General features: G+C 43.0%; 1 protein-coding gene across 4 annotated transcripts in view; it reads left to right on the top strand.

The window, feature by feature from the left end:
* The first annotated feature begins 1,257 nt into the window (after positions 1–1,257).
* The window catches only part of LOC121455643 (regulator of G protein signaling 7 binding protein), a 102,482-nt gene continuing 78,385 nt past the window's right edge, over positions 1,258–25,354 (top strand). The window contains exons 1-2 of one of the 4 annotated variants that reach the window (XM_041663229.1): positions 1,258–2,103; positions 2,980–3,146. In XM_041663229.1, coding sequence (XP_041519163.1) covers positions 1,939–2,103; positions 2,980–3,146 — 332 coding nt within the window. In that variant the 5' untranslated portion in view covers positions 1,258–1,938. Of the gene's footprint in view, positions 2,104–2,229; positions 2,350–2,979; positions 3,147–25,354 lie in introns of those variants that run through there. The other 3 variants (XM_041663228.1, XM_041663226.1, XM_041663227.1) reach the window with 3 other exon arrangements.

Raw genomic sequence — 25,354 nt, forward strand, 5'->3', positions numbered from 1 at the left:
CCTCACAGGTTTCTTTACATGACTAGCTAAAGAAGTGGTCATTGATGGTGAACTCCCTTCACCCCTCTCCCTTGTCTGGAAGCGGGGCGTACGGTTGAAAGTCCTGAGCTACTTAAAAATTGGTCTTGCTTGCACTAAGGCATTCCCACCACCGCTTGCACTCAGGCAGTACAAATGTATTGGGAATGCTGTGTCAGGACTGAAGACAACAGCCAAACCTGCTTCTTTACATTATCCCGCACCACCCCAATGTGCTTATCTGACCATTGAAAAAAAATATACAGAGGCCATGAATTTAAGGGTGATGGGGGTGTGCGAGGGAAGAGTTGGAGAGAGTAAAGAAAAGATGGAAATGATGTTATTATATTTTAATTTCAAAAAATTGAAAAGGTCTAGAGGTACTTCAAAGACCCAATCCCGTTGCTGTCTCCCTGGCCATTTCCAGTTCCTCTTCCTGGGTACTCTCATTCACCTAAGATAGGCACCAGGAACCTCGGATTTGTTCTTCAGGGGTTGTTCAACACATAGCTACTTCCCCTGGGGACCAAGTTTACTTAGCCCTCCTCTACTGGGAGAAGAGTTCAGTACCACAGAATTGAAGGACCTGGCCACTCCCCCTTCCTTCCAGGAGGATTTTACAAAGTCAATAGTCAAGGGAAAACTGATTGGCTGAGAACCTAACCCCACCTCTTTCTGGAAATAATCTTTCCTTCCCATTGGTTTTGACGCTGACCTCCCATAAGGAGAAAGGGTCATTTTGTGCATTGGGGAGATTTTGGGGAGAGAGGGGTCTCTTACTTCTTCAAATCTCTACTGGCAAACTCTCGCAGGTTTGCTTTTGCAACACCACCACTTGAAGTGGGGTGAGGATGAGCACCAATTTGAGTGGATGCCGCTGTGCCTTCACCTCATTGCCCCTCCCGGGAACAAAGACCAAACAGAAGCAACCCAGGAACACAAGGCTGTCCTTGGACGCTAGCAAGAGAGCTTTCTTTCGAAACAAAATACCTCGCTCCCTCCTATGGCCCCTAAAAAGTCTCCTCTCAGATGACTACGGCCTTAAGCCCCAAACGGTTTATTTGAAATCCATGTTTAGATCCTAGCATGTGGCAATGTTCTCTACTCTGATGACACTTTTCTTTTCTAATAATAGAGCAGATGAAGTAATATTGCAATTGATGTTCCCGGGAATTTGATTGGATAAGTGCATAAACTGTGGAAGGGAAGGAGATTGTATGGACGGATCACATTAGTATTCCTGTCCTATCAATGTGCGGGGCCACGACCAACGTCAGCCGGACCGACTCGGTGCGTCTGCCAGTCCCGCCACGGATTCATCTGGGATCCTCACACAGACCAGCCAGCAGAGACGAGGGATCAAGGCGACCGATTAGCGCCAGTTGCCTGCTGCGGATCAGTTCGCCCCTTCCAGGCCTGGCGACTGTGGAGGGAGGGAACAGACGAGCGGCGCACCGCTGCGGGAAGACACCGAAGCAAGAGCGACACCCCCTCCCGCCCCCCACCTTGCAGCGCAGGCTTTTGAACGCCGCTTCCCCCATCTGAATGGAAACTCGGAACCGCCCGGCGGCGCGTTCCTCCTCGCTCAGTCTGTCAATCCATGCCGAGAGGAAGGCGGTGCAAGTCCGCGCCAGCAGCGTCCAGCTCCCGGGACAGGGCCGGCAACGCTGCTGAGCAGAACTTGATCGCGCCTCTTCGTCGCTGCTAGTGGAAGCGATGCTGCACCGCACAGGCAGCGCTTCCCCGGCTCTCCTTCAGGCTGAAGGTTACCCACCCGCGCAGCCAGCCGCAACCTTGTGAGCCGCGCGCGCCTCAGGTCCGGGCTCCGGCTGCTCCGCGGCGGCGTGCAGGGGGCAACCACCGGGCCGCCCGCGCCGGGGCGCACTGCACCAGCGGCTTCGGCTTAGTGGATGTGTATGCATGAGTTCTGCACCGAATGGGCGCAAAAAGCGCCCCAGTCGGTCCACCCGCTCCTCGATCTTCCAGATCAGCAAGCCTCCGCTGCAGAGCGGGGATTGGGAGCGCAGGGGCAGCGGCTCCGAAAGCGCCCAAAAAACCCAACGAGCCCTGGACGACTGCAAAATGGTGGGTGAAAACTGCGCCTTTTTCCTTTTTTCCTTTTATTTTTAAAGGGGGGTTGTGGGAGTCGTGTATCTTAATCCTTTGCTTGAGTGCCAGCCACTCCCCACCCTCAGCCTCTCCATGCCGATCACGTGCATGATGTACTATTTTTAAATCTGCACTCCCCCAGATGCGGGGTGACACCCAGGTCGAAATGGCCCTGCCAAGACAAGAGTCATGGGTCTGGATCCTGGGAGTCAGAGGCTAAAGGTGATACCTCTATCCTTGGAAGAAATGGTAGACGCGAAAGGGGCTGAACAGGCTGGCTCGCCAGAGAAAGAGGGTGGGGGTGCGGCTGTGTGCTGACACAGTAACAAACAAACCCAAACAGAGCGCAGGAGCGCTGCAGAGGTGGTGAAAGGTCCCAGCGCAGAGGACAGGACATGGCCAATGTTTCTGTCAGGGTCCAAGCCAGAAGCTTCAGTGGCCCCGCTGGAGGTGGAAGGTTTGCTTGTTGTGTCCTATTTTTTTTTCCTCCCGTGCCACTTCAAATCCATGTCCTGGCACTAGCGGAGAGAGTATCTATTTCAGAGCCCCCGGCATCATTCTCCAGCGGCCTGGGAGTGGCTTGATAGCTTTCCAAAGATGTTCTTGCTCTTCAGAAACCGAGTCTATAAGTGGGGGTATTTGGGACCGCAAATGGAGCTTCGATGGCTAGCTTGCTGAGGGAAAACAAACATTGGTTTCGGATAAAGAGACTTGCCACTCTTGTGCCTTAAGCTTTAAACGGGTTCCTTAGTTACAGACAGAGGTCAGTGAAATCTCCGTTTATGTACACGAAAATAGTTAAAGTCTGATGATAAGTGAATGTTTAGTGAAAGAGATTGGCTTGTTTTCCAGCTTGTCCAAGAGTTCAACACCCAAGTGGCCCTGTACCGAGAGTTGGTCATTTCCATCGGGGACGTCTCAGTCAGTTGCCCCTCACTACGGGCGGAAATGCACAAGACAAGAACCAAAGGCTGTGAAATGGCCCGTCAGGCACACCAAAAGCTGGCTGCCATCTCAGGGTAGGAGACTCTTGACTTTATCTGATAATTCGTGTACACGATGCATGGACACTGGCAGGATTCTGTGGTGACTGGAACTTCAGAATGATCTCGATAATGCAAATCAGATTTTAACCAAGCATCCCGGGATGAGTGAGTTCTTAATAAGAAAGCTGTGTTATTGGGATGATAGACAGAAAGACAGACAGACAAATACAAATGCATGCACATGTGAGATTTGGTCACGAACTGACTTTTAAAAAGTTAACTTTCAGTTAATTAACTGGAATTGGGAGCTTAGAGTTTTGGTGAGGGGAATGTGTGCCCCTTAAAGTTACATTATTCTGTTCGAAGATGAGTTTTTGCAGTCTTCTGCTAGACAAAAGGCCTACACTGGAGAGAAAAAAAAATCTTTGCTAAATCTTAGATTTAGTAAGCTATTTATGTCAGGTGATACATTCCTATGGTGCTGCTTGAAGTGGGTAAAATAAAATCTTGGGTAAAAATTACATTCTTTAACTAGATGTGAAAGGAAGTTTTGACCCAAGTGAAGGTTGTTTTGTTGTTGCTGCTGCTGTTTTTGCTTTGTATTGTTTCTGCACATTGGGGATATTGACAAATCTGAGCTAACATTAGCTAGATTTATCCCCGCCCCCACTTTTATTTGTTTTCTTATCGTATTTATGAATTCTCAAATCCATGGAAGATGCTAATAGAGTAAATAAAAACTCCTTTTCTGGGATCCCATCTACTCCATCTGGACCTCAGTTTCGGGAAAGAACCAATGATTTGCCAACCATTGTTGTCAAACTCGGTACACCCAGAGGCATTGTGGGAATTCTTGCAGAGACACTGTAATTGCTTGATTCTGTCCTAATCTAGCCTTCATGCAGGTTTTATTTTCTGAGCGTGGCTTTATCATAATACAAGTGTAGATGTGTCTGCTCACCTGATGATGCTGCAGACCGATCTCTTAGGCAACAGAATTAATATCCCTCTTTCCATCTTCAGTGCTGACAATATGCAATAACATTACAGGCATATCAAGTTGAGAAAATCACGTTACATTTGAAAACAACTCTTTTATGTTTGACAATAGGAATTTTATTTCATAGAAAAGATAAGTTTCCTCATGTACTTGAAGAGAGGGATACACAAAATACCATGCAAATTTATTTTATTTAGGAGTAATGTGGAGAAACTTTATCTTTTTCTATTGAACTGTATTTAATGGACAGTAAACCTGGGAAGTAATGGGGAAGTAGTTATTTCAGGATATCGCTTTAACGAACACCAAGAAACAGTGTGGGGAGAGTGAAGTAGAGCGATGATCATTTGAAAAGCAGAAAACACTGGCTGGGAAGGAGAGCAGGTTTGGACAGGAGCTTGATGCTCATCACTGAAAGTGAACATCTCCAGAAAATCAAGATAAGGTCATATCCAGAGCCCCTTCTAATCGGAACTCAGAATGAGAACACAGTCCAATCAGAGAGGGCAGCTGGGGGAATGGGCAGGAACTCGTCGGTTGAGTTTGCTGTACTTGTGAACTGAGTTTGCTCTCTGAATCACTTAGGTAAGAGTCTGAACACACTGGCTAAATGGTGAGAATTGAGGATATGACGTGTCTTGGATTTCCTCTGAGCCTGACAACCCTTCGCTGCTTGCTTATCTGTTAATCTGGAGATGGTGCTCCTGGAGGCGGGTTTATAAGAATTGGTGAGGAATGAGGGTGTTCTTAGACCTCTATAAACATAAAATTCCACAGTAGCCTAGCACAGAATTTGACACATTCCCCTTAAAAAAAATAATTAAATGCAATTTAACATTCTTTATAAGAAGTGACAGTGATAATAATTGGAGGAAACCCCTTTAGTTACTTACCATCTGGGCTCTCCGAATGAAGGATGTGATTCCCTCTGGTGGAATTCTGTTTCTGAGACTGCTTGATTATGTGACTGTCATGCCACGCTTGAGGTGAAGACTGGCAGGAAGGCTGTAAGATTCACTGCACACTTTAAAGCAGGGGGTGAGAAGTACACAGATTGCTGGGCAAAGTAGAAAGACCAAGTTTATTGAGTGTCTAGGACCTGTCGTCTGAGAGGAGAGTTGCTATTCCTGCTCTGCAACTCAGAGATACTGGGTAGGTCTTCAAAGACTCAGAAAAATGAGTCAATTGACCTCCACATTTCCTTTCCTGGAAGCCCTACTCTTTTCTCCAAGTAAACTGTTATATAAGAGGATTTTTTATTATTGCTAAAATATGGGTGAATTTTAAAAAGAATAATCCAAATAAAAGAAGTCATAAAATATTTCACATTGTATGATTTTATTTATATTTGATGTCTTTTCCTCAGGGGAAAAACCCCAAATCTATAGAGACAGAAAGTAAAGTAGTGGTTACCTGAGACTGGTGGGAATAGAGACTGCCTCTTTTGAGGATAAGAGAATTATTATTTAGTATAATAGAATTATTTTAGGATTGGACAAAGGTGGCACTTGTAGAACTTCGTGTCTTTATTAAAGAGCTCACTGAACTTCCCACTAAAAATAAGTTAATTTGAGGAGACCTCAGTAAGTTTTCTTTAAAGATGCTGCCACCATCAGTATGATTAACACTGGATTTATTTGTTGGCATCATTCTTTTCTACTCATATAGTTTATGATAAAGTAGCATACACTGTAGGAAACAAAGAAAAACAAAACTTGCTCTTTGCCTTTGTCAAAATGCCTGTGCAATAACCACCATCACAACACTAATGTGTTGTTATTGGTAGGAATACAGACAGTTAAGGCAAGACCTCCGAGAATAACTGAACTCTTAAGACACAGGCTACCTCTTCCTAGTCCATGAGCCCAATTTGGGAGGAGGAAGGAAGGAGGCACAGTTAAAAGGAGACAGGGAAAATTAAAGTGAAGCAAGCTTGGAAGGCAAAGCTACAAAAGTAATCGCAAATGACGCCACAATCACGTTATGACTCTCATCTCTGACTAACTGAAGCTTTCTGGGGATAACAGTGTTCTTGCTGACTAGCTCTGGGTAGCAAAGTCATTTACCAACATGATCCACATTATCTCACGCTGTGTCTGGGCCAGCGGCTAGTCCAGCAAGTCCTCTGCTTTCAAAGTACAAGGTTCTTCAGAACTGACCTTAGAGTGGCTGAAATGTCTTCTCTGACAGGGCTGTCAGACTACAACCCAGATCCTTCTCCAGATGGTACACCTGGGGTGGTGGGGGGTGGGATGATTAAAGATCAATATTAAAAAATGGTTCATAAACTTCTTTACACACAACACATAGAAAGCTGATTTATTAGGCAGGTCAAAACAACATTGTTATGCCCTGTTTGGTGTGGAAGGCAACAATTTAACTCTGTCTCATTGGGATTCCTTTCCAAAATGACATCAGAGACACCTTGAAAGAATCCTTGGTGCTCTTGGGCAGTTTATATTTAGGTAAAGTAAAGGGACGTTGGATACAACTTACCACAGTGCATATGGAGATTTGGGAGTGGGGCTGATTTTGTAATATCTTCTGAGACTTTTGTGGAATTCATGCTCTGAACCTCACTCAGTTCTTTATCTAACAGTTTGTTTTCATGCTTGATCCCAGACATTTGAGAGGAGTGTGTGGACTCAGTAGCCAGAAAGAATCATGTGTCCAGCCTGTATGGTAACATGTCCACATCAGAGGCTACTCTGGGGCTAAAACCCGGTCTCTTTCTTCTGTTCGAGTGCTGAAATCAACAACAACACCCTCTTTTTGGAAAGACAAAAAGGGGGTACCCAGGAAGCCAACATCCTCCAGAAATCTCCAGGGCTGTTCTGTGACTAGAGCACGTATGGTGGGGATCGTGTCCCTAGCATTGCTTCTAGGGTGTCTCTGTTGGACTGAGATATCCTCACGTCAATACCTCATCTTAACAGCTCTTGGAGAGGCAAAGTGAAGAAGGGAGTGGGACAGATCCTATAAACCACTGTAAAGAGGATATTGTGAGAGGCAAGATTAGGAAGAGCACTGACTCTAAACTAAATTAGACCCGGATGAAGTCCTGCCTTCATCCATGGCTTACTAAAGACACACGTGGAGGTCAGTGAGCAGACTGCTTCACAGTATGGCCAGGCTGTCAGCACTGCTATTCACAAGTAGTGTGACCCTGGGCAGAAGGATTATCACCCTCTGTCTGCCTCAGGTTCTTAAGACAAATAAAGCCAACATGTAATAGAATCAATTCTCATGGCGCTGTGAAGAAACTGGCTGTCACATAGTGAGGGCTGTCATTACGTTCAGGTCAGTATCTCTCCAACTATGAAAACACAGAGAACTCAGATTGCCAAGAAAGACTCGTTTAAATTTTTATATTAATCCATCAAATACTTTTCAAATAAATGCTCTCGCTGGAATAAGTTTTGTTTGCCTTTCTTTCTTACATTATCTTCTGAGGTATTTTCTATATTGAAAATGCCCCTAGAGAGCCATCTAATGTCCTATTCTTGAATACTTTGCAAATGATATGGAGATGTGAAGGGTTGAAAGTCAGAATTATTTTCTTTATATACATCAGCCTAGATCATTCACAAGTCATAGAATGCTTACAGAATCTTTAACTTGCTTCATTATGGTCTTCATGACATTGACCATTTCTGCTGAAATCACTGGACACCTAAATGACAGGGCTGAATTGATTGACTTCTCAGCCCCTGTCTTCATTATTGCAGCATTCTGTATTAGTGTAGAATCACAAGGGTGTTTGTTTGTGGAACTGACCTATGAACATCATAAGCACTACACAGAGGGTTCAGTGCTGAAAATCTAAAAATAATGTTGGGGAATCTGAACATAACTCTAGTCACAAAAACATGCTATTTCTCTGATGGCCTTCTGCTGCAATGTGCTAGTATCATAGGGAGCCAAAACTGCAGGGTCTGGGGTTTTTTTTCCCAACAAGCTAGGGCATTGTTTTTCTTTCTTCTCCCCCCTCAGAGTGTTTTAGTTTTGTTTGTTTTCTATTCTGAATTTTTTTTTAATTCTATATTTCCCGATCCCACTTCTAGCTGATTCTGTTCCACTCCTTTGTTCTGTGTGCTCAGAAGTTGAGGTGTGTGAGGGAGAAGGATGAGAACAGTGGCTGATTCACAGTGTCCCTTTGGACACTCTGGCTGAGACAGCAGTAGGTGTGTGGGGTGGAAGATTGATGAGGAGCTAGGTGACCATGGATGCAGTTCCTACAGCTTCCTTTGAGTCTCTGGTTGGGCAGTAGCAGCCTCAACTGTTAGCAAAAAGATCTGTAGTTGGCAGGCATGCCGGGACATCAGTCCGACCTTCATCTTACCTTCCTATATGTGTATGTTTTCCTTAAAAAGAACTTCTCTGTCACTGGCCTAATAGTGAAAGACAAGTTACAGATATGTTATTCAGTAAGATGATGATGGAATCATAATTCTGAACCCAACGCCAAGAATCATGATCTAAAAATGTCATAGGCTAGGTGGCTCAAACAGCAGAAACATGTTGACTCAGACCTATGGAGCTGAGAAGGCCAAGTCGAATAGCTGAGCAAAGTTGACTTTGAGGAACTCACCCCCCACCTCCCTCTTGGCTTCTAAGGATTTGCTAGCAGTCTTTGACGCTCTTTGGCTTGTTAAAGCATCTCTGCCTTCACCTTCACTTGGCATTTCCCTGTGAGTATGTCTGTATCTAAACGTCCCCATTTTGCAAGGATACCCAACTTATTAATTAGGAGTCCACCCTAACTAGGAGTGATCTTACTATAGTTTAACTCATACCTGCAGGACGTGATTTCTGCAGACAGGTCACATTCTGAAGCACTCAAGTTGGAGATGACATAATTCAACACACCACAAACATTCTTGACCTTGATTTGTCTAAATGGGGGGAGGACAGTGAAGGTAGAGTTTTGTCCACAACTTTCTACATGACCTCCCCTTTCACAAAACAACAGCCCAAGACCAAATGTTTTATATTTGCACAATTGCAGTTTCTCTTAGGGGTGGAATTTGGGACGACAGAATGAAATGGATGTGTTCTAAGTCCCCAATATGGTTAGCACCTTGTTTTACTTGATTTAACTGTTGGTACACGAAGGTAAACTAAGAAACAAAGCACAAGAGGGTAGGAAAGAGACCACCCAATGGTATGTGAGGCATCACTCACTCTCCCTTCCTGGTTTTCATGGGAGGATGAGCAAACAGTGGTCCTTTAATGGTGCTAATATTCTACGTAAGATCCATAAGCATCATCCCCAGCGAGTGACAAGGTACTGACACACAGCAGTGTGAAAAGAGTCCTTCCTTAGTTGGTTTGTTTGTTACTATGGCTGCTCTACAAGTCTCAGGCTGCCTTCAAACTTTCTATCTTCCTGCCTTAGCCTCCCAAGTTCCAGAACTATAGTCCTGCACCACCGCGTCCTGCTTATAAGAGACCATTATTAGCAACTAAGCCCAATGTGTTATGGACTCCCAAAAAGTGATTTCCTATTGCCTGTGAAGTTTCCCCTTCTTACTTTTTTTTTTAACAGATCAAATGGCTTTCATCTTCTTAGGGTTTTCTTAATAAATGCTCCCATTAGAGAGAAAATTGAATCTAAAATGAACTTTAGAAGATCTACCGTCACTTCATTATTTAAATAATGAAGTGCTGGAGAACAAGGTCACGCTTCTTTTATGTCTGTATCCTGAGAGGCAAGTTCAGTGGTGCTGTGTCTTATAGTTTCATTAAGTTTACAGGTATTTTAACATTGATTCTTGAGTTCTGATCTTGGCTTTAGTAAGTGTGGAGAGATTAATCATTGTGCACCGCTTTGGCCAGAGTTGACTTACTTTTTTTCTCTGTCAAAATTTTTTAACTAATATACTGATTTGAGGAACACAACAAGGAAGCATTCCTGGGGCTTACTCCTTCATTACTATAGCAAGTCAGTGGTCAATGTGTGTCTTAGAGTTCTGGTTAAGGTACCATTTAATTTAGGTCATTGCACAAAACTTGGCTTGTGGCTTTATCTTGGTTAATAAATAATAACCAGGCACTGAGCTGCCTTTTTAGAATTGTGCCCTAAACCTTTAGTCCTGTAAGCGTGGCTGTGCTGTAGGCTAGGGAGATGCCAGGACATGGCGTGGTCATAGTCGCAACTGGATTGCCTGGTTATTTATTTATTTCTCTACTTTGGAATATAAGAGTGTGTATGTGCACATATTTTAAGATGAGGGGTTGACATTGGATGTCTGCCTCAATTGCTCTCCATCTTACTTTTAGAAAGACAAAGTTTCTCACTAAGCTTGGAGCTGGCTGATTAGGCAGGACTGCCTGGCCAGGAAGCCCCAGGATCCCCACCCTAGCAAATACTTCCCCAGCATTGTGATTATAATGTTGTACCACTCTGCACAGCTCTTTATTATGAGTTCTGGGGTTTGAACTTGGGTCATCATTTTTACTGATATATTCATCTCCCCAACCTCCACAATACATACATACATATTAAACCTCATGAAAAATGTAGTTGTTTATATAGAGTTATATACAGATTTAAACACATACAGAGCAAATTTATTTATGAGATCGGATCTTGTTGGATAGAGCATCCAAGCCTTTAAATTGTTTTACAAACAGATGGTTCTGAATGATGGAAGACCATAGATACAACCAGATCAACCAAAAGCCCACATTCTCAGCCACAGACACACATTAAGCTACAAATGGACATTAAGATCACAGACTAGAGGGAGCTGCAGCCTAGTAAGTTCTTCAATCATTATGGCTATCTTGATATTACCCTCACCAACAACCTCTCATAGTATTTTACTGTTTTCAGTATGTGTTGAGCTTCCTGTTTTCAACAAATCTGTAACCATCCTGAGCTCAGAGACATATCTACCCAGGACATCTCCTTCTTTCTGCCTCCAGCTGGGCTGCCTGCCTTCAGTCCCTCACCTCTTGTCTTCAGTTTAGTCCCAGGCTCCAGACTAATCCCCCTTAAATGTTCTTCTGATCTTGCTACCTCTGTGCTTTAAGACTTCCAGAGATTCCCTGTTGCCTAAAGCAGTATTTCTCTGATGTGATCCCTGGACCATCCGCATGGAAATCACCTGCCTTCAGGTCTGAAAATCTAAGAATTCTGGGCATGAGGCCCGAAAGTCCAGACTGTTAACAAGTATCACGGCATTCCCCCAAGACTCTGGAACATACTACACAGAGACCTGCTAGCCTAATGCGGTGGTTCTCAGCCTAAGCCACCCAGGGAAATCACACATGTGGCTCCAAACATTTGTCGCCCCTGGCTTTCGTGCCTAGAATTTCTGATTCAGTGGGCCTGGAACACAGCAGAGGCACTGGATTTTTATATTTTAAATCTTCCTACAAGAGCATCAAAAGGGATTTTGTTTGCTTACATTAAAATAGAAAAAAAAACTTCAGAGACATCAGAAGCTCATCCTCTCACAGAAAAACCTTACAATGGGCAATTCCGAATCAGGCACAGAGGCTCGTGAAACCATGATTCTACAATATTTCTAGTTCATGGCATTTGTCTGCAACCTCATTTCATGATTCAAGACTGTGAAAGGAGTTTCAGCCCTGGACCCGAGGAGGAAAAGAAGAGGGTCAGGGTCTCTGAGGAGTTCCAACCAGAGTTCCGTCTAGAACTACATCTAATGGTCGCATAGTCCCTGCACACTCTCTGACTAGATGATGTATTCTTTTCTTACTATTTTTATTAAATAAAATATTATTTCTAGGAGAAATGGACATATGGAGCTTTGAAATTAACTAATAATGTTTGGAACATACATACCTTACCTATTTCTTAGCCTAATCTTCTACTCCTTCTAAACACTGTTTGTTCTATAAGTACATAGAGCAGGAGGACCATATCCCATTACTCCTCACACATGCTCACTGTATTCAGCCAAAAGGGAAAGTATTTCTGAATACCGACTGCAATTCTAGTCTCACTTTGGCCTGTCAGACTACTTACATTGAAAACCAAAACAGAAGCATGAGGCTCCCCTCAATTCATCCCCCAAAATTAAGAATGTGTTTCTGCCTTTTAGTAACATAAAAGACATGAAATTCAGAAAACACTTTGGAGGGCAAGAAGTTAGGCCAAGTGCCTTTGAAATGTCCTGAGGATAATTTTCACAAGACAGAATGTGAAATGAGACAAGGCCGGGAAGGAAAATCAAGATTGGCACTCGAGAAGTTAGTTCATAAAACTTTACCTGATGTTGAATGGGCCTCAGAAACAAAAGCAAACAAACAAAAGTATTTTAAATCCCCTTCAGTAAATGGAGATTTATTCAACAGTTAAACTTCGGTGAACTCATATGAATGAAAGGTGGCAGGAGCCACACAACACAAGAAACCAGGTGAACTAAGGTCAAGATATAATGAGTTCACTAAAGGGCATTAAAATTAAAGTGCAGTAAACAACATTTAGAGTTAAGTCATCATCATGTTTACCCAATAATTCCCTAAATTATGATATGATGGGTATGGTAATATTGTCTATGGAAAATCATTCCTGTCCAACCCAGAAGTCAGCATCCCTAGAAGCCACACATTCTTCCAGCCACTAAGACAAAACAACAGATAAGGGTCTAGCAGTCACACTGTGTGACAAGGGTGACCAACAAATGCAAATTAGAAAGAACATTTCAAATTGTGATAAATGCAGTGGCAAAATCCAAACAAGATTACAACATTAAAGATGTACAGATGAAGGGCACTGAGCTACTTCCAGGCAGTATGGTCAAAGAGTCCCTTCTGATGTGATATTCTGTCTTGATAGCTGACTTTCGGAAGGAACCAATCTTGTGATAATCTGAGCAAAAAGCATTTCAAGGCAGAGGGAAAAAGAAAGCATAATTGTTTTAGGAATGAATTAGCCTTGGCATGTCTGAAAAAGAAAGAAGGGAGAAAGGACTGTATTATCAGTCGAGAATTGTCTTCAGCTACTAAGTGACATCAACCACACAGTGACTTAGTCCTTCAGGCCTTCCCTTCCACTGCTGTTGTAGCTCCAGAAATTGTAACTGTGTCCTTGGAAAGTTAAGCAGAAAATGAAGATGTTAGTCAGTTACATGAGTCCCTGCGTAAAAGACTTTCTCAGAATACCCAAACAGCAACTTATTGTACCTCATTGGCCAGGATCATAGCAAGGGGGTTCCATGATTCCAAGTCCTAAGCATACACCTCTCTTTGTGCTATATGTCCAGGAAGAATAAAAATTCCTGATTTTTTATTTAATTCTCTCTCTTTCTCTCTCTCTCTCTCTCTCTCTCTCTCTCTCTCTCTCTCTCTCTGTGTGTGTGTGTGTGTGTGTGTGTGTGTATCTGTGTCTGTGTGTGTCTGTGATATGGGTGTCTGTGCATATGTGAGATCAGATGTGTACGTATTTTGGTGCACATGTGAAGGTGAACGAACCACCTCATTCTGGGCCATCACCTTCCATCTTGTTTGAGACAAGAATTGCACACACTAGGCTGGCTGGTCATGAGCTCCTGGGCATTCTTCTGTTTCTGTCACCCATCTTTCCATAGCAACACTGGATACCAGGCAAACACTATCACGTTTGACTTTACATGGGTTCTGGGATCTTCATTCAGGTCTTCACACATGTGTGAGAAGCGCTGTAACCATCTCCCCAGCTCTAGGGGAGAAAAATCTAGCAAAACTAGTGGAAAGATGCTTGTGCAGTGTGAAGAAAAGTGCTCAGCATGCCCTTCTCCTTCCTTCACATTTCCTCCATTATGGTCAGATGGTGTCCTAGGCTCCAGAAGCATGAAGGTGAATGAAACAGCTCCTCTTTGAGGATGGATGCCCAGTGGTATCGAAACTGACTTATAAACAAATCCTTCCGAAATGGTGGGATTGGTGCTGCACTGGCGTGTCCAGGGGTCAGAGTCAAGTCTTAAGGGAAGCAGCTGTCAGTTTGGATCAGTGAGGTCTTGCTAAGGAAAGGAAATGATGCTTAGAGAGGCAAAGGGAAATATCCTTTCCCTTTTCTTTGTGTGTCCTTGGGTATTATGCCAGGGAGACCTCAGAAGACGTTATCTGGTCTTAAACTCAGAGGACTTTATTTTTATTTACTTAATTTTTTGAGATGGGAATCTCAGTATTTTGCAAAGGGTGGCCTGAAGCTTCTGGGCTTAAACAATTCTCAACCTACCAGGCAGCAGAGACTACCTGCATAGACCCTCTCACCTGGTCAGTAATAGGAATTTGAATATGTTAAGACATGTAAAGCTCTTGTTTCTCACTCAGGGATTCTACTACATGTCCTACACCCTTTGCACACACTGCTTTCTGGTTTAATGAGTTCAGGTGAAATAATGTTTGCTTACTGTGGTGGTTTGAAAGAAAATGGTCTGTAGTGGCCACGTGGGAGTCTCACACATGCAGGGCTGGGGGCAAGCAGCAGAACTGCATGAACCACAGGAAGCTGTGTGGGGCCCTGGGAAGCCATGTGGGTGCCCTGTGGGGTGGCAGAAAGAACAGGAGAAGGAGAGGACACTCACCCTCTCTTATTGATTTTATAGAGCTATACATTTTTCTCTGCTTCCCTCTCTTCTCTCCTCCCCTTCAGCCCTCTCCCATGATCCCCATGTTCCCAAATTACTCAGAAGATCTTGCCTTTTTCTACTTCACATGTAGATTTGATCCATCTATGTCACTCTTAGGATCCTCATTGTTGTCTAGGTTCTCTGAATTGTGATTTGTAGGCTGGTTTTCTTTGCTTTATGCCTAAAAAACACTTATGAATGAGTACATGTGATAATTGTCTTTTTGGGTCTGGGTTACCTCACTCAATATGATGTTTTCTAGTTCCATTCATTTGCCTGCAAATTTCAAGGTGTCATTATTTTTTCTCTGTTGTGTAAATGTACCACATTTTCCTTATCCATTCTTCGGTCAAGGGGCATCTAGATTGTTTCCAGGAGCATGTGAAGCTATGATCATAGTTGAGCACATGCCCTTGTGGTACGATTGAGCATCCTTTGGGTATATACCCAAAAGTGGTATTGCTGGGTCTTGAGGAATGTTGTTTCCTAATTTTCTGAGAAATTGCCATATTAATTACCAAAGGGGCTGTACCAGCTTGCACTCCCACCAGCAATGTAAGAGTGTTCCTTTCACCCCACAAGCTCTCCAGTGTAAGTAAGATCTTCACCAACCCCACATCAGACAGAAGTCTGATCTCCAAAATATACAAGGAACTCAAGAAATTGGTTATCAAAAGAACAAATAATCCAAAAACAACAACAAAAATACAAAACAAACAAACAAAAAACGGAGTACAGACCTAAATAGAAAACTCTCAACAGAGGAATCTAAAATGGCTAAAAGACACTTAAGGAAATGCTCAGCATCCTTAGTCATCAGAGAAATGCAAATCAAAACAACTCTGAGATTCCATCTTACACCTGTAAGAATGGCCCAAGATCAAAAGCTTTCCTCTTTTAAGGAGAGGTTCAACCTTAAGACCCGAAAGGCAAACAGGAACCACTGGCTGTTACCTCAACCTCAGTCTGAAATGGTGATCCTGCCTACAGCAATCTCAGAAGGAGACTGTGTCTGACAACTGTTTCCTCCCACTTTATAATCCTCTCTAGTTTTGGGATTAAAAGCATGCACTGCTTGGTTTCTATTGTGGCTAATACTGGGATTAAAGGTGCGTGTCATTGTGGCTACTGGGATTAAGAGTGTGTGTTATCATTACTTGGTCTGTAATGCTGACTAGTGGGGCTGCTTTACTCTCAGGTGTTCAAGCAGGCTTTTATTTATTAAAATACAGTTGAAATGCCACTATAATGGTCCCAAAAGCGAGTGGTACTATTAGGAAGTGTGACCTTGTTGGAGGAAGTACATCACTGTGGGGGCAGGCATTAAGGTCTCTTTTTTGCTCAAGCTTCCCTCAATGTGGCAGTCCGTCAATTTCCTGTTGCCCGCAAGATGAAGTACTCTCAGCTCCAGCACCTTGCTCCCCATCATGATGATAATGGACTAAATTCTGAAACTGTAAGCGAGCCCCCTCAATTTAATGTTTTTCTTATAAGAGTTGTGTGATCATGGTGTCTCTTCATGGTACAGAAGATTACACTGAATGGGAAGTGCTTTTACCTATATATGCAGACCAACCAACCAATCACAGTGACCTACTCATAGAACCAACTCTGTAATGTGCGGGCATTGGGGTTATTTCACCGGCTGAAGAATGCCAGGTTTGCATTTTATCAGGTTTAATGTAGAGCTTGCCCTGTTACTGGAAGATGGCATCCCTATCCAGGGCAAGTAAGATTCGGAGCTGTCTCCAAATTCTAGGTGAGGCACATGGACAATTGTCCACATACCGGAAATGTTAGAGACCTTTAAAATCTTCATTTTGTAATAAATTGGCATTCTGAAATGTTGCGACATATGGCCTGCTGGGGCGTGAACACTGGTCTCTCTACTGCTGGTTTCTCTTTTTTTTTTTTTTTTTTTTTGTCCTCACAAAGCTTTTCTTTCCTGATCCTGGGGTTGTAATCCTTCCCATCTTCTGCCGCATACTAATATTTCAGAATCTCTCCTGCTCTGGATAAACTTCCTATTCCTCAATTGGCTCTTCCTCACCAGGCACATTGCTGATGTGCAGTTTTTTAAAGTTCCCTCAGAAAGGACAAACAGAAGGAAAGAAAACTAACAAAACGATGGCCTGATTGAAGCTGTCAGGAACATGAAAATGGATCTTGGCTCTGCATTCCTGAAGCTTCAGCACTTTTCTCTGGACCCCAAATTTTCCAGAATTTTTCCCCCCTCATAATCATGTTTATTCAGATTGTTCCATCTGGCATCTTTTTTCTTGGCTGATCAACTACACAAGTCCTAAAAATGACCCTGTAGGATGAGACTTTGATTCGGAATTTTAGGTCATTCAAGAAAGAAGCCTGCTCATCCCAGTGTAAGGTATTTTAGCTGAAGCTTGACATCTCAGCACCGTAACAATATTGTCCACCCAGCTCCCTTCCAGAACACCAGTGGCCACAGCAATAAAAAGGAAATGGTGCCAAGTGCGGGAGGGGCCCGAACAAGACAGCTTCCTGCTGGTAACAAGAATCCTCACGAGACAGACTTTTCTACTCCTGCCACCCACTCACTGGAGAAGTATACGAACCCTTTATGTTTTCATTCATGTAGTCTTCACTAATAAACATCTAATTTCTCATTTGCATCTTGGGTATCAATTCCTGATTTTTCATTGCCACAAACATTCGCACTGATCTTACAAAGAGCCTTACTCTTAAATGAAAATATTCCTGATGTAGGAATAATTCAAGAAACAAAAGGAGATTCAACCCCCAAAAATGTTCCCAGTGTACAAAAACTTCTTGTCCCTAAGAACTTCTTGAATGGGACATCACAAATATTCAAGGAGTTGTGCCATTATGTGTAGTTAATACAATATATTCTCTTCTAGTCCATCCTATCCATCTGTAACAAGGAGCACTTGAGACATGCGCACACTAAGAGGTCAGTAAGGGGAAAGTGAGGCAAGGATTCACCCACCATATTAATCTCCAGTTCCTGCCTTACTGGCCCTTTATTAGTACAGAACTCCACTTGTTTGCCTGTTCTGAGCCGCATTGTGCTCATACACTGTAGAGAGTGTAGACAGACATCCTTGCAAGGATGGACCCCAAGTTCTTCCTTCCTAAATGAGCCAGCTGAGGAAAGAACTTGCCGGAATCCTTCTGTGTCGATGATTTGGGGATGGGTGTTTGTGTGAGGACAGCTGTTGCATCCCCAAAAGAGAAAAACACGGTACTGGAGGCTGAGGATGAGTGGAACATACCACTCCTTCTGTGGGGGTTCTATCACCAGAAATGACCTAGAGCCCCAACGTTGGCAAGATTGTCTGGACTGTTTGAAAAGCCCTCACTGTGTGCAGCTCTAGGATGGGGAGGACTGAGAGAGTCCCTGCTCAAATTTGACACTGTGTAGGACACAGTTCGTTTCACCCCTAAACAACTGCATAGGGAAGAAGACAGGATTTGACAGGCATCGTGGTCTTCTAAACTAGGTAACTCCTGTAATTCCTCCCCCGCCCCCCAGTCACTTTTTCTCACTGTCTGAGGTTTGCATTCCAATGGGAGCATCTGTTGGAGTCTTGTACCATCGCTGACTCATGAGGAAATTGCTCAGATTATTATAGGCCACAGCATCCACCACCGGCTCTACAAATGTTCCTTCCATAAAACAAGCGATATCAACTCTTTTTATATTCATAGATTCAATCTTTTGTTTTCCGAGGCTGAAGTATGTTTTAAGCTCCTAGATCTATTCAGACTTAGTGTGGCTTTAAATGATTTCCTAAGTTTTCCTGGTAGTCATTGCTCTCGGTACCGCTGCAGCTCACGCATGAGAGTGCCAGGAGAGTTCAAGCATCTATTTAGTGTCTTGTAGAAGCCGTTCTACCCAAGTTCATTCCAGGAGACTCTGGCTCATCGCTTCAGCTTTATAAAGGCGTGCTCCTGCTTCTGAGGAAGAAACTCTGTGGGATGTGAGGGGGAACAAGGCAAAGGAGGAGAATGATTCAGATGAAAAGAAGAAAGAAAATGGGAAGGAGGGCCGGATTTGCTCTCTGGGAATTGTGCTGACTAAAGAGTTGGATTGCCAAGAAAGGAAGGATGAGGCTGAAGGAAAACAAAAGGGCCTGAATAGCTGGGCTGAGGGGAAAGACGGCGGGCACACAGGGTCTCCAAACTCAGGTCTGCTATGAATCTGTAAAGATGAGGACAGAGGTGAGATGAGATCATGTGCCATTATACCAAAGTGGGTGGCAGACCTGGCTGATGGCTAATTTCCACACGAAGTAAGAACGAAGTGTGGCATTTTTGTGGCTTGTTTCTCTCTCCTCTCTCTCTCTCTCTCTCTCTCTCTCTCTCTCTCTCTCTCTCCCTCTGTGTGTGTGTGTGTGTGTGAGTGTGAGTGTGAGTGTTTGTGTGTGTGTCTTCTCCATCTTTCTTTTTGTATCATGGTATATTATTGACCCTAGGGTCTCATATATGCTAGACACAGGCTCTCCGACTGGCCTACATCCTCAGCACTCACATTTTAGTGTAAGACAGGATCTAGCTCTGAGCCTGTGTTTTCCAAAACTAATTTAGTGGCCTCGGGAAGGCCTTGAGTTTTTATCTTTGTGCCTCAGCTTCCCACATAGCTGGGATTAACAAAACTGTATTGCCAAACCCGGCTAGTTAGTTTTTCCAAAGGCACTCTAGGTGCTAGAGGGATAGATAGCTCAGTGGTTAAGAGTACTCATGAGTTCAGTTTCCAGCACCTAGGTTGGGTTGTTGGCATGCACCTATAACTTCATCTTCTGGGGAATCCAGTACCTTCTTCTAACCTTCGTGAACATCTACACACGCACTGACATAGTTATGCAAATGCATGTATCTGTAAAAAATAAAAGAAATATTTTTAAAAGAGACTTCAAGCTTCAGATTCCTGTGTGAGATGTCATGATTTTGGTGTGTGTGCTTAAAGAAAGTCCCCAGAGCAGAAGGTCCTTGGACATCTGTTAGTTATCACCTGGCTGCTTGCTCAGAATATGTGTTGGCTGTTGGGTGTGAACAACTGGGACATGCCTGTTTAATACATGCATTTGTCACTGGTACTTCTTTTTTATTTTGTTTTTGCTTTTGTTTTTCGATACAGGGTTTCTCTGTGGCTTTGGTGCCTGTCCTGGAACTAGCTCTTATAGACCAGGTTGGCCTCAGACTCACAGAAATCCACCTGCCTCTGCCTCCTGAGTGCTGGGATTAAAGGTGTGTCCCACCACCGCCCTGCTGTCACTGTGACTTTTCTCACTGTAAATTCTTTATTGCTTTCACATTATAGGGGACAAAACTTGTCTATCACTTTATCAACCCCTGACAAATTGATTTAAAAGAGGGGGAGGGATTTATTTTTGGGTCTGAGTAATTAGCTAATAAAAGGCAGCCTATGTAATTAGTCTTAGAAACATGTTAAACACTCCTGGAATTGACCCTCAAAGAACAAACAACAGGTATTTAATATCTATCCTAAAGTCAAAAAAGAAAACTATTTAATATCATAGAGACAGTCTCCTGCATTAAACAGGAGCCAAACATCATACTATGATCAAGGTCAAGACAAAAATATGTCACATATAAGAGTCTGGGGTCTGGATATGTGCCAAATACCGGACACATGTGTTTTGCCTCATCTAAATGAGGCTCTAAGAGGAATTTTTTCTCAGCCTGATTTCTTGGTATTTATATGACTCAATTGCTAGTAGAATTCAACTGAAAGAGAATACTGCATATGAAACCATGACGCATTTCAATCTATACCAAAAGGTCACGGCTGTTTCTGCATAGGGGTTTCTGCATTTTCAGGAGAGCATTCACTCACTCCATGAACAGCTTCTTCTGCTAATAAATGTGAGGCCTGTGTCATGTGTTTCCTTTCCAGGATTCAGCTTTCCCTGAATTCTGTCACTCTAGATTGAATGTGACTCAGGGGCTTATCCGTTCTTTTCAGCTTCCTCCCTCCCTCTTCCGATAAAAACTTTTCAGGTGTGATCAGGTTGTAGAGTAGTGGTTCTCAGCCTTCCTAAGGCGGTGATTCTTTAATACAGTTCCTCATGTTATGGTGACCCCAACCCTTTTGTTGCTACATCATAATTGTAATTTTGTTATGAATCATAATGTAAATATCTATGTTTTCCTATGGTCTTGGATGACCCCTGTAAAAGGGTCATTCGACACTCCCAAAAGGGTCTTGACCTATAGATTGAGAATGACTGCTGTAGAGAAAGGAACTGGGCCCACAGAGGCCATGTGTGGCCTACAAAGGAGACAATGATTAGAGAAGCTTGTATAGAGGGGAGCTTGGAGAAACGTGTGACCTGTAAGTTCACGAAACTAATATGCAGTGAATTACATAAAATTTTACTTTGTCTTGTAGCTCCTTCTAGTTATGAATTCAGTGCTTGTATCTACAATCAGCATATGTATTTCAAGTGCCAATATTCTATTGCTAATACACTTATGAATCTAGGCACTTTAATGTCAGAAAGGTGTGCTTCTGCTAAGACTTCAGGGATCTTCAGTTGTTCTTACTAGTGTTTGCTATTATATTAGTCACCAAGCAAGAGTGCACATGAACCCCCTTAGCACTCTGCAACCACAGACACTAGACAGCATCTTCAAGACATAACCTGGCTGTTCTGCTTCAGCTTGGTTTATCTGTGTTAACTGTTCACAAAGTCCCTTGGTTCGGCTTCCATAGTCAATTTCCTGGACAATATGTCCCCTTCTCCTATGATAAATGGGATGTTATCAAGCCCATCCATGGATACAAATAGAGTTGACTCGGGCAGAGACAGGGACAGCGAAAGAGCTGCAGATAAAGGAGTGTGTCCTTGACTGAGACCATCTCCACCCCACTGCAGCCCCGCTAGGTCAGGTGGATAATAAAGAGCTACTGAACTCCCATCTCATCCTAGGCATCTCACGAATTTTTTTTAATCCACTCTGGATTGTTTGAACTTACAATTTTAGAGACAAAGTGGATTCTTGGTGTTACCCTTGGTTTCTCGGAGACCTGGTAGCCCTAAAAGGTCACTTATCCTTAACTCAGTAAATAGACCCCACAGTAATTATAGATACCCTACTGCTTTTCTGGAGCAAAGTACTTCCACAAAACATTGCCCTTTGTCCTCTCTATGAGCTGGAAATCACCTTCATCTTATATACGAGGGAACTGATGCTCAGAGAGGTGAACAAGGACACTTATCTTCAACTACATCACCTGGGTGTTTGGAATGGGGAGGCTGGATCCTAATGTCAGCTCATGTCCTTGTCCTCTACCGTTTCATGACCTTGTCTTTAAGAGATTTCTTAGGTAAGATCAAGCAGATCTTCTGTCACTTGGAATGGATACATATTTTATTTTTACCCTTTCTTTTCCTTCAATTCTTCTAATAGATTATGTAGATCTGAAGAACTTTGATTCCCCAAAAGCAATCTATAGGGGAGAAAGAATCTAGCCTTCCCTGAGATTTCCAGAGAGGGGATTCTGAGTATAGCATGATACCTGAATTCCTCCCAGCTGGAGTCTTGGAGGGAACACATCTGTATGAACTAAACACTGCATCAGTAAACCCAGGATTTTACAGTCCTTGGTTTTTTGCCTCCAGATGCTTTGACAAATAAGTGAAAGTCAAGTAGTCCTTTTCGAGCTTATAAAAATGATGACTTAGTTTTACTTTCCCTAAGCTCAGCACACAGTCCCACTGCAGCTAGGAAACGGGTAATAGATGGGTAATTCTACTCCAATCGACACTTCTGTGGACATTTAGGATGTTAAGGTAAAGATGTTCCAGCCACTTTAGTAAGAAGCTAAAGGGGTCCGTTATACCCATAGATGTATTGAAGATAAATACAAAAGTTGGGTTTCTGGAAATATCTAGAGGGGCCACTGGAAGCCGGGCATGAAGGAGGGGTCAGAATTGGTGAGATCTGCATTCTAATGCTGAGGGTTTTGTAGCTTTGGCTATAAATGGAAAATCTGAGACACTCCAGTTTCCCATAGATTGCGGCTCCTCGTTTGCCTTCATCTTTCCTCAATACCAGCTCTAAAGCAAGCATTCAAAGCTCTTTAAAATCTGAGCAGTTACAAAATCACACACTGCACACCCAACTTTCAAGACCAAATGCACCACAAAAAAAAATTGACTAATAAGTCACCAAAGTGACATACTTGGGTGCTGTTAGCTTAGGGCAGAGCAATTGCAGGGTGCCTTGAGAGGTTCTGTTACCTGGCTCCCTCTTTCTGTGCAAAAGCTGATGTCGACGCCTTTAATCCCAACACTCGGGAGGCAGAGGCAGGCGGATCTCTGAGTTCGAGGCCAGCCTGGTCTACAAGAGTTAGTTCCAGGAATGGAACCAAAGCTACAGAGAAACCCTGCCTCGAAAAACAAAACAAAACAAAACAAAAAAAAAAGCTGATGCCTAGAGGGTCCCAGTACACCTGCTGGAGAGACCTTGATTCCAACTGTAGCTTGGTACAGAGCAGCAGCTCTTAACCTTGCTGCACATTGTGGCCCACAGGGGAGGTTTTGAAAATAACTGAGCTCCTGACAATTCACCCAGAGGAAGGCAGAACGACTTGGGGTGAGGTGAGGACAAGGCATGGAGGGAAAAAAATGTTTGCAGGTGAGTTGAGAACCCTCAGTAGGACCTGAGAATCTCTAGTGAAGATGAAAGACCGAGTTTATAGTCTCTGTGAAATTTTTTAACCAAATAAAGTCTGATCACTCTGAGCATCAGATTTCATGTTGTTTCTAAGTTTGCCTTGGGCTGCAAAAATTTGCATATACATTACAGAATTGCTTATGGAGTGAAATTGGCAAATGGTCTAAATATGTAATAGGGATTTAATTCAAGGCTCCAACACTAAGTAGACAAACAAATGACATTAAATAAAACATTATAAAACAGCTCTGCTCTCTGATTCATATTGTGAGGCAAAATATTGGTGTATGTAGATGATAACAGATAGATAGATAGATAGATCGACCAACAGACAGACAGACAGACAGACAGATGATATAATAGATATGTGTGTGTGCATGTGTGTGTTTGTAGGGATGGATATACACAAAAATCACTATAAGTTTCCCTTTTTGGAAACTGACTTTATTTTCTTCTTTTTTTGGTGTCCATATTTCTAATTCAGTATTAAATATTAAGGGGGAAAGCTCTACTCACAGATGCCAAGAATGGCACATTAGTGTTGACTCAAGTCATAGAAATTTTCAAGACTAATTAGGGTTTATCCATGCAGAGCTTTATCTTTGTGTACTTGTGGTGTGTTCTTTCCACATTAGAGGATCAAACCCAGCCTTACTTGTGCTCAGCCAACATGCCATCACTCAGCTACATCCCCAGATTCTGAACTTTAACTCTTATATGTATGATACCCTATCTATAAAAACTGCTGCTTTGCTTGTCCTCTGTATTCTTCCAGAGATGTACTAGCCTTAGATGTGGCTCTCTTTCTGGAGACTGAAGATCAAGGGGGAAGTGGGAGGATGGAGGCCTTTCTCCAGCAATATCCATTCATCATCTCCAGCAACTGCCCTCATTTCATTGGCGAGAATAATGCCGGAGGAAGTAGGGGTGAGAAAGCCACAAGGTCAGCCAGGAGAAAGGGCTCTCGATCCATTTTCCTTACCTAGAGCATCTTGTCATACTTACTGCCTGGTGTATTAGCGGTTATGGAGATAAAGGGAGAGGCATCAGTGAGAAAGGTTAGGATACATCTAGGCAACGTTGCTTGATAAATTTCCATCCCTTCTTGCTCACCTCCAGGAAGTAATTGTCATGCCAGTTATTTATAAAAACATGACCTCGGAGAATTATTTTTTGCAAGTCTCAGTTTCTTCTGAACAAATGAGGAGAACAACAGCATCAGCTGCCATGAGAATTGAGTGGTGCAGTTATAGGACTGAGCAAGACCTCAAGCACATAACACACACTCAGCAGGTACTGTCTACTATTGTTCTTCCAGTATTCTGTAGCTAAAACACCAGGGGCATTGAGAACATGTTTAATTGTAAGCCATAAAAAGAGAAATGTACACAAATGATAGAAGATAGATTTGGAAATTATGTTTTAATTACAAGAATCTAACTTTTTACCATTTCAGTACTTTAAAGTTAAGAAAAAGGATTGCCTTAAGTCTTTAAAAAAAAAACTATTCCTTTGAGGTCTGGCACCAAGAATAGAATATTTCACTCTAGAAAAAAATGCCTTAGAGAAATGAGGAACTACTGACAAAAGCTACAACCCTAGAAAATGACCTCGGGTTAAAGGCAAGAGTTTGTCATGAAAAGTGACTGAAGTGACTGGGCAAGTTGGGGAGATGGCTGTCAGTATTGCCCTTGCCATGCAAGCGTGGGCACCTGAGCTTAAGACTCAACCCTCAGAAAATCCAGGCAAGATCTCGATCTTTCTCTCTCTGTCTGTCTCTGTCTCTTTGTCTCTCTGTCTCTCTCTCTCTGTCTCTCTCTGTCTCTCTCTCACACGCGCACACACACACACACACACACACACACACACAGAGAGAGAGAGAGAGAGAGAGAGAGAGAGAGAGAGAGAGAGAGAAGGGGGGAGAGAAGACCTACACACCTATAATTTCAAAGCAA

Source organism: Microtus oregoni, unplaced genomic scaffold (assembly GCF_018167655.1).
Source record: "Microtus oregoni isolate MIOR12 unplaced genomic scaffold, Mior012 000014F_ref0000157, whole genome shotgun sequence".
NCBI lineage: Eukaryota > Metazoa > Chordata > Mammalia > Rodentia > Cricetidae > Microtus > Microtus oregoni.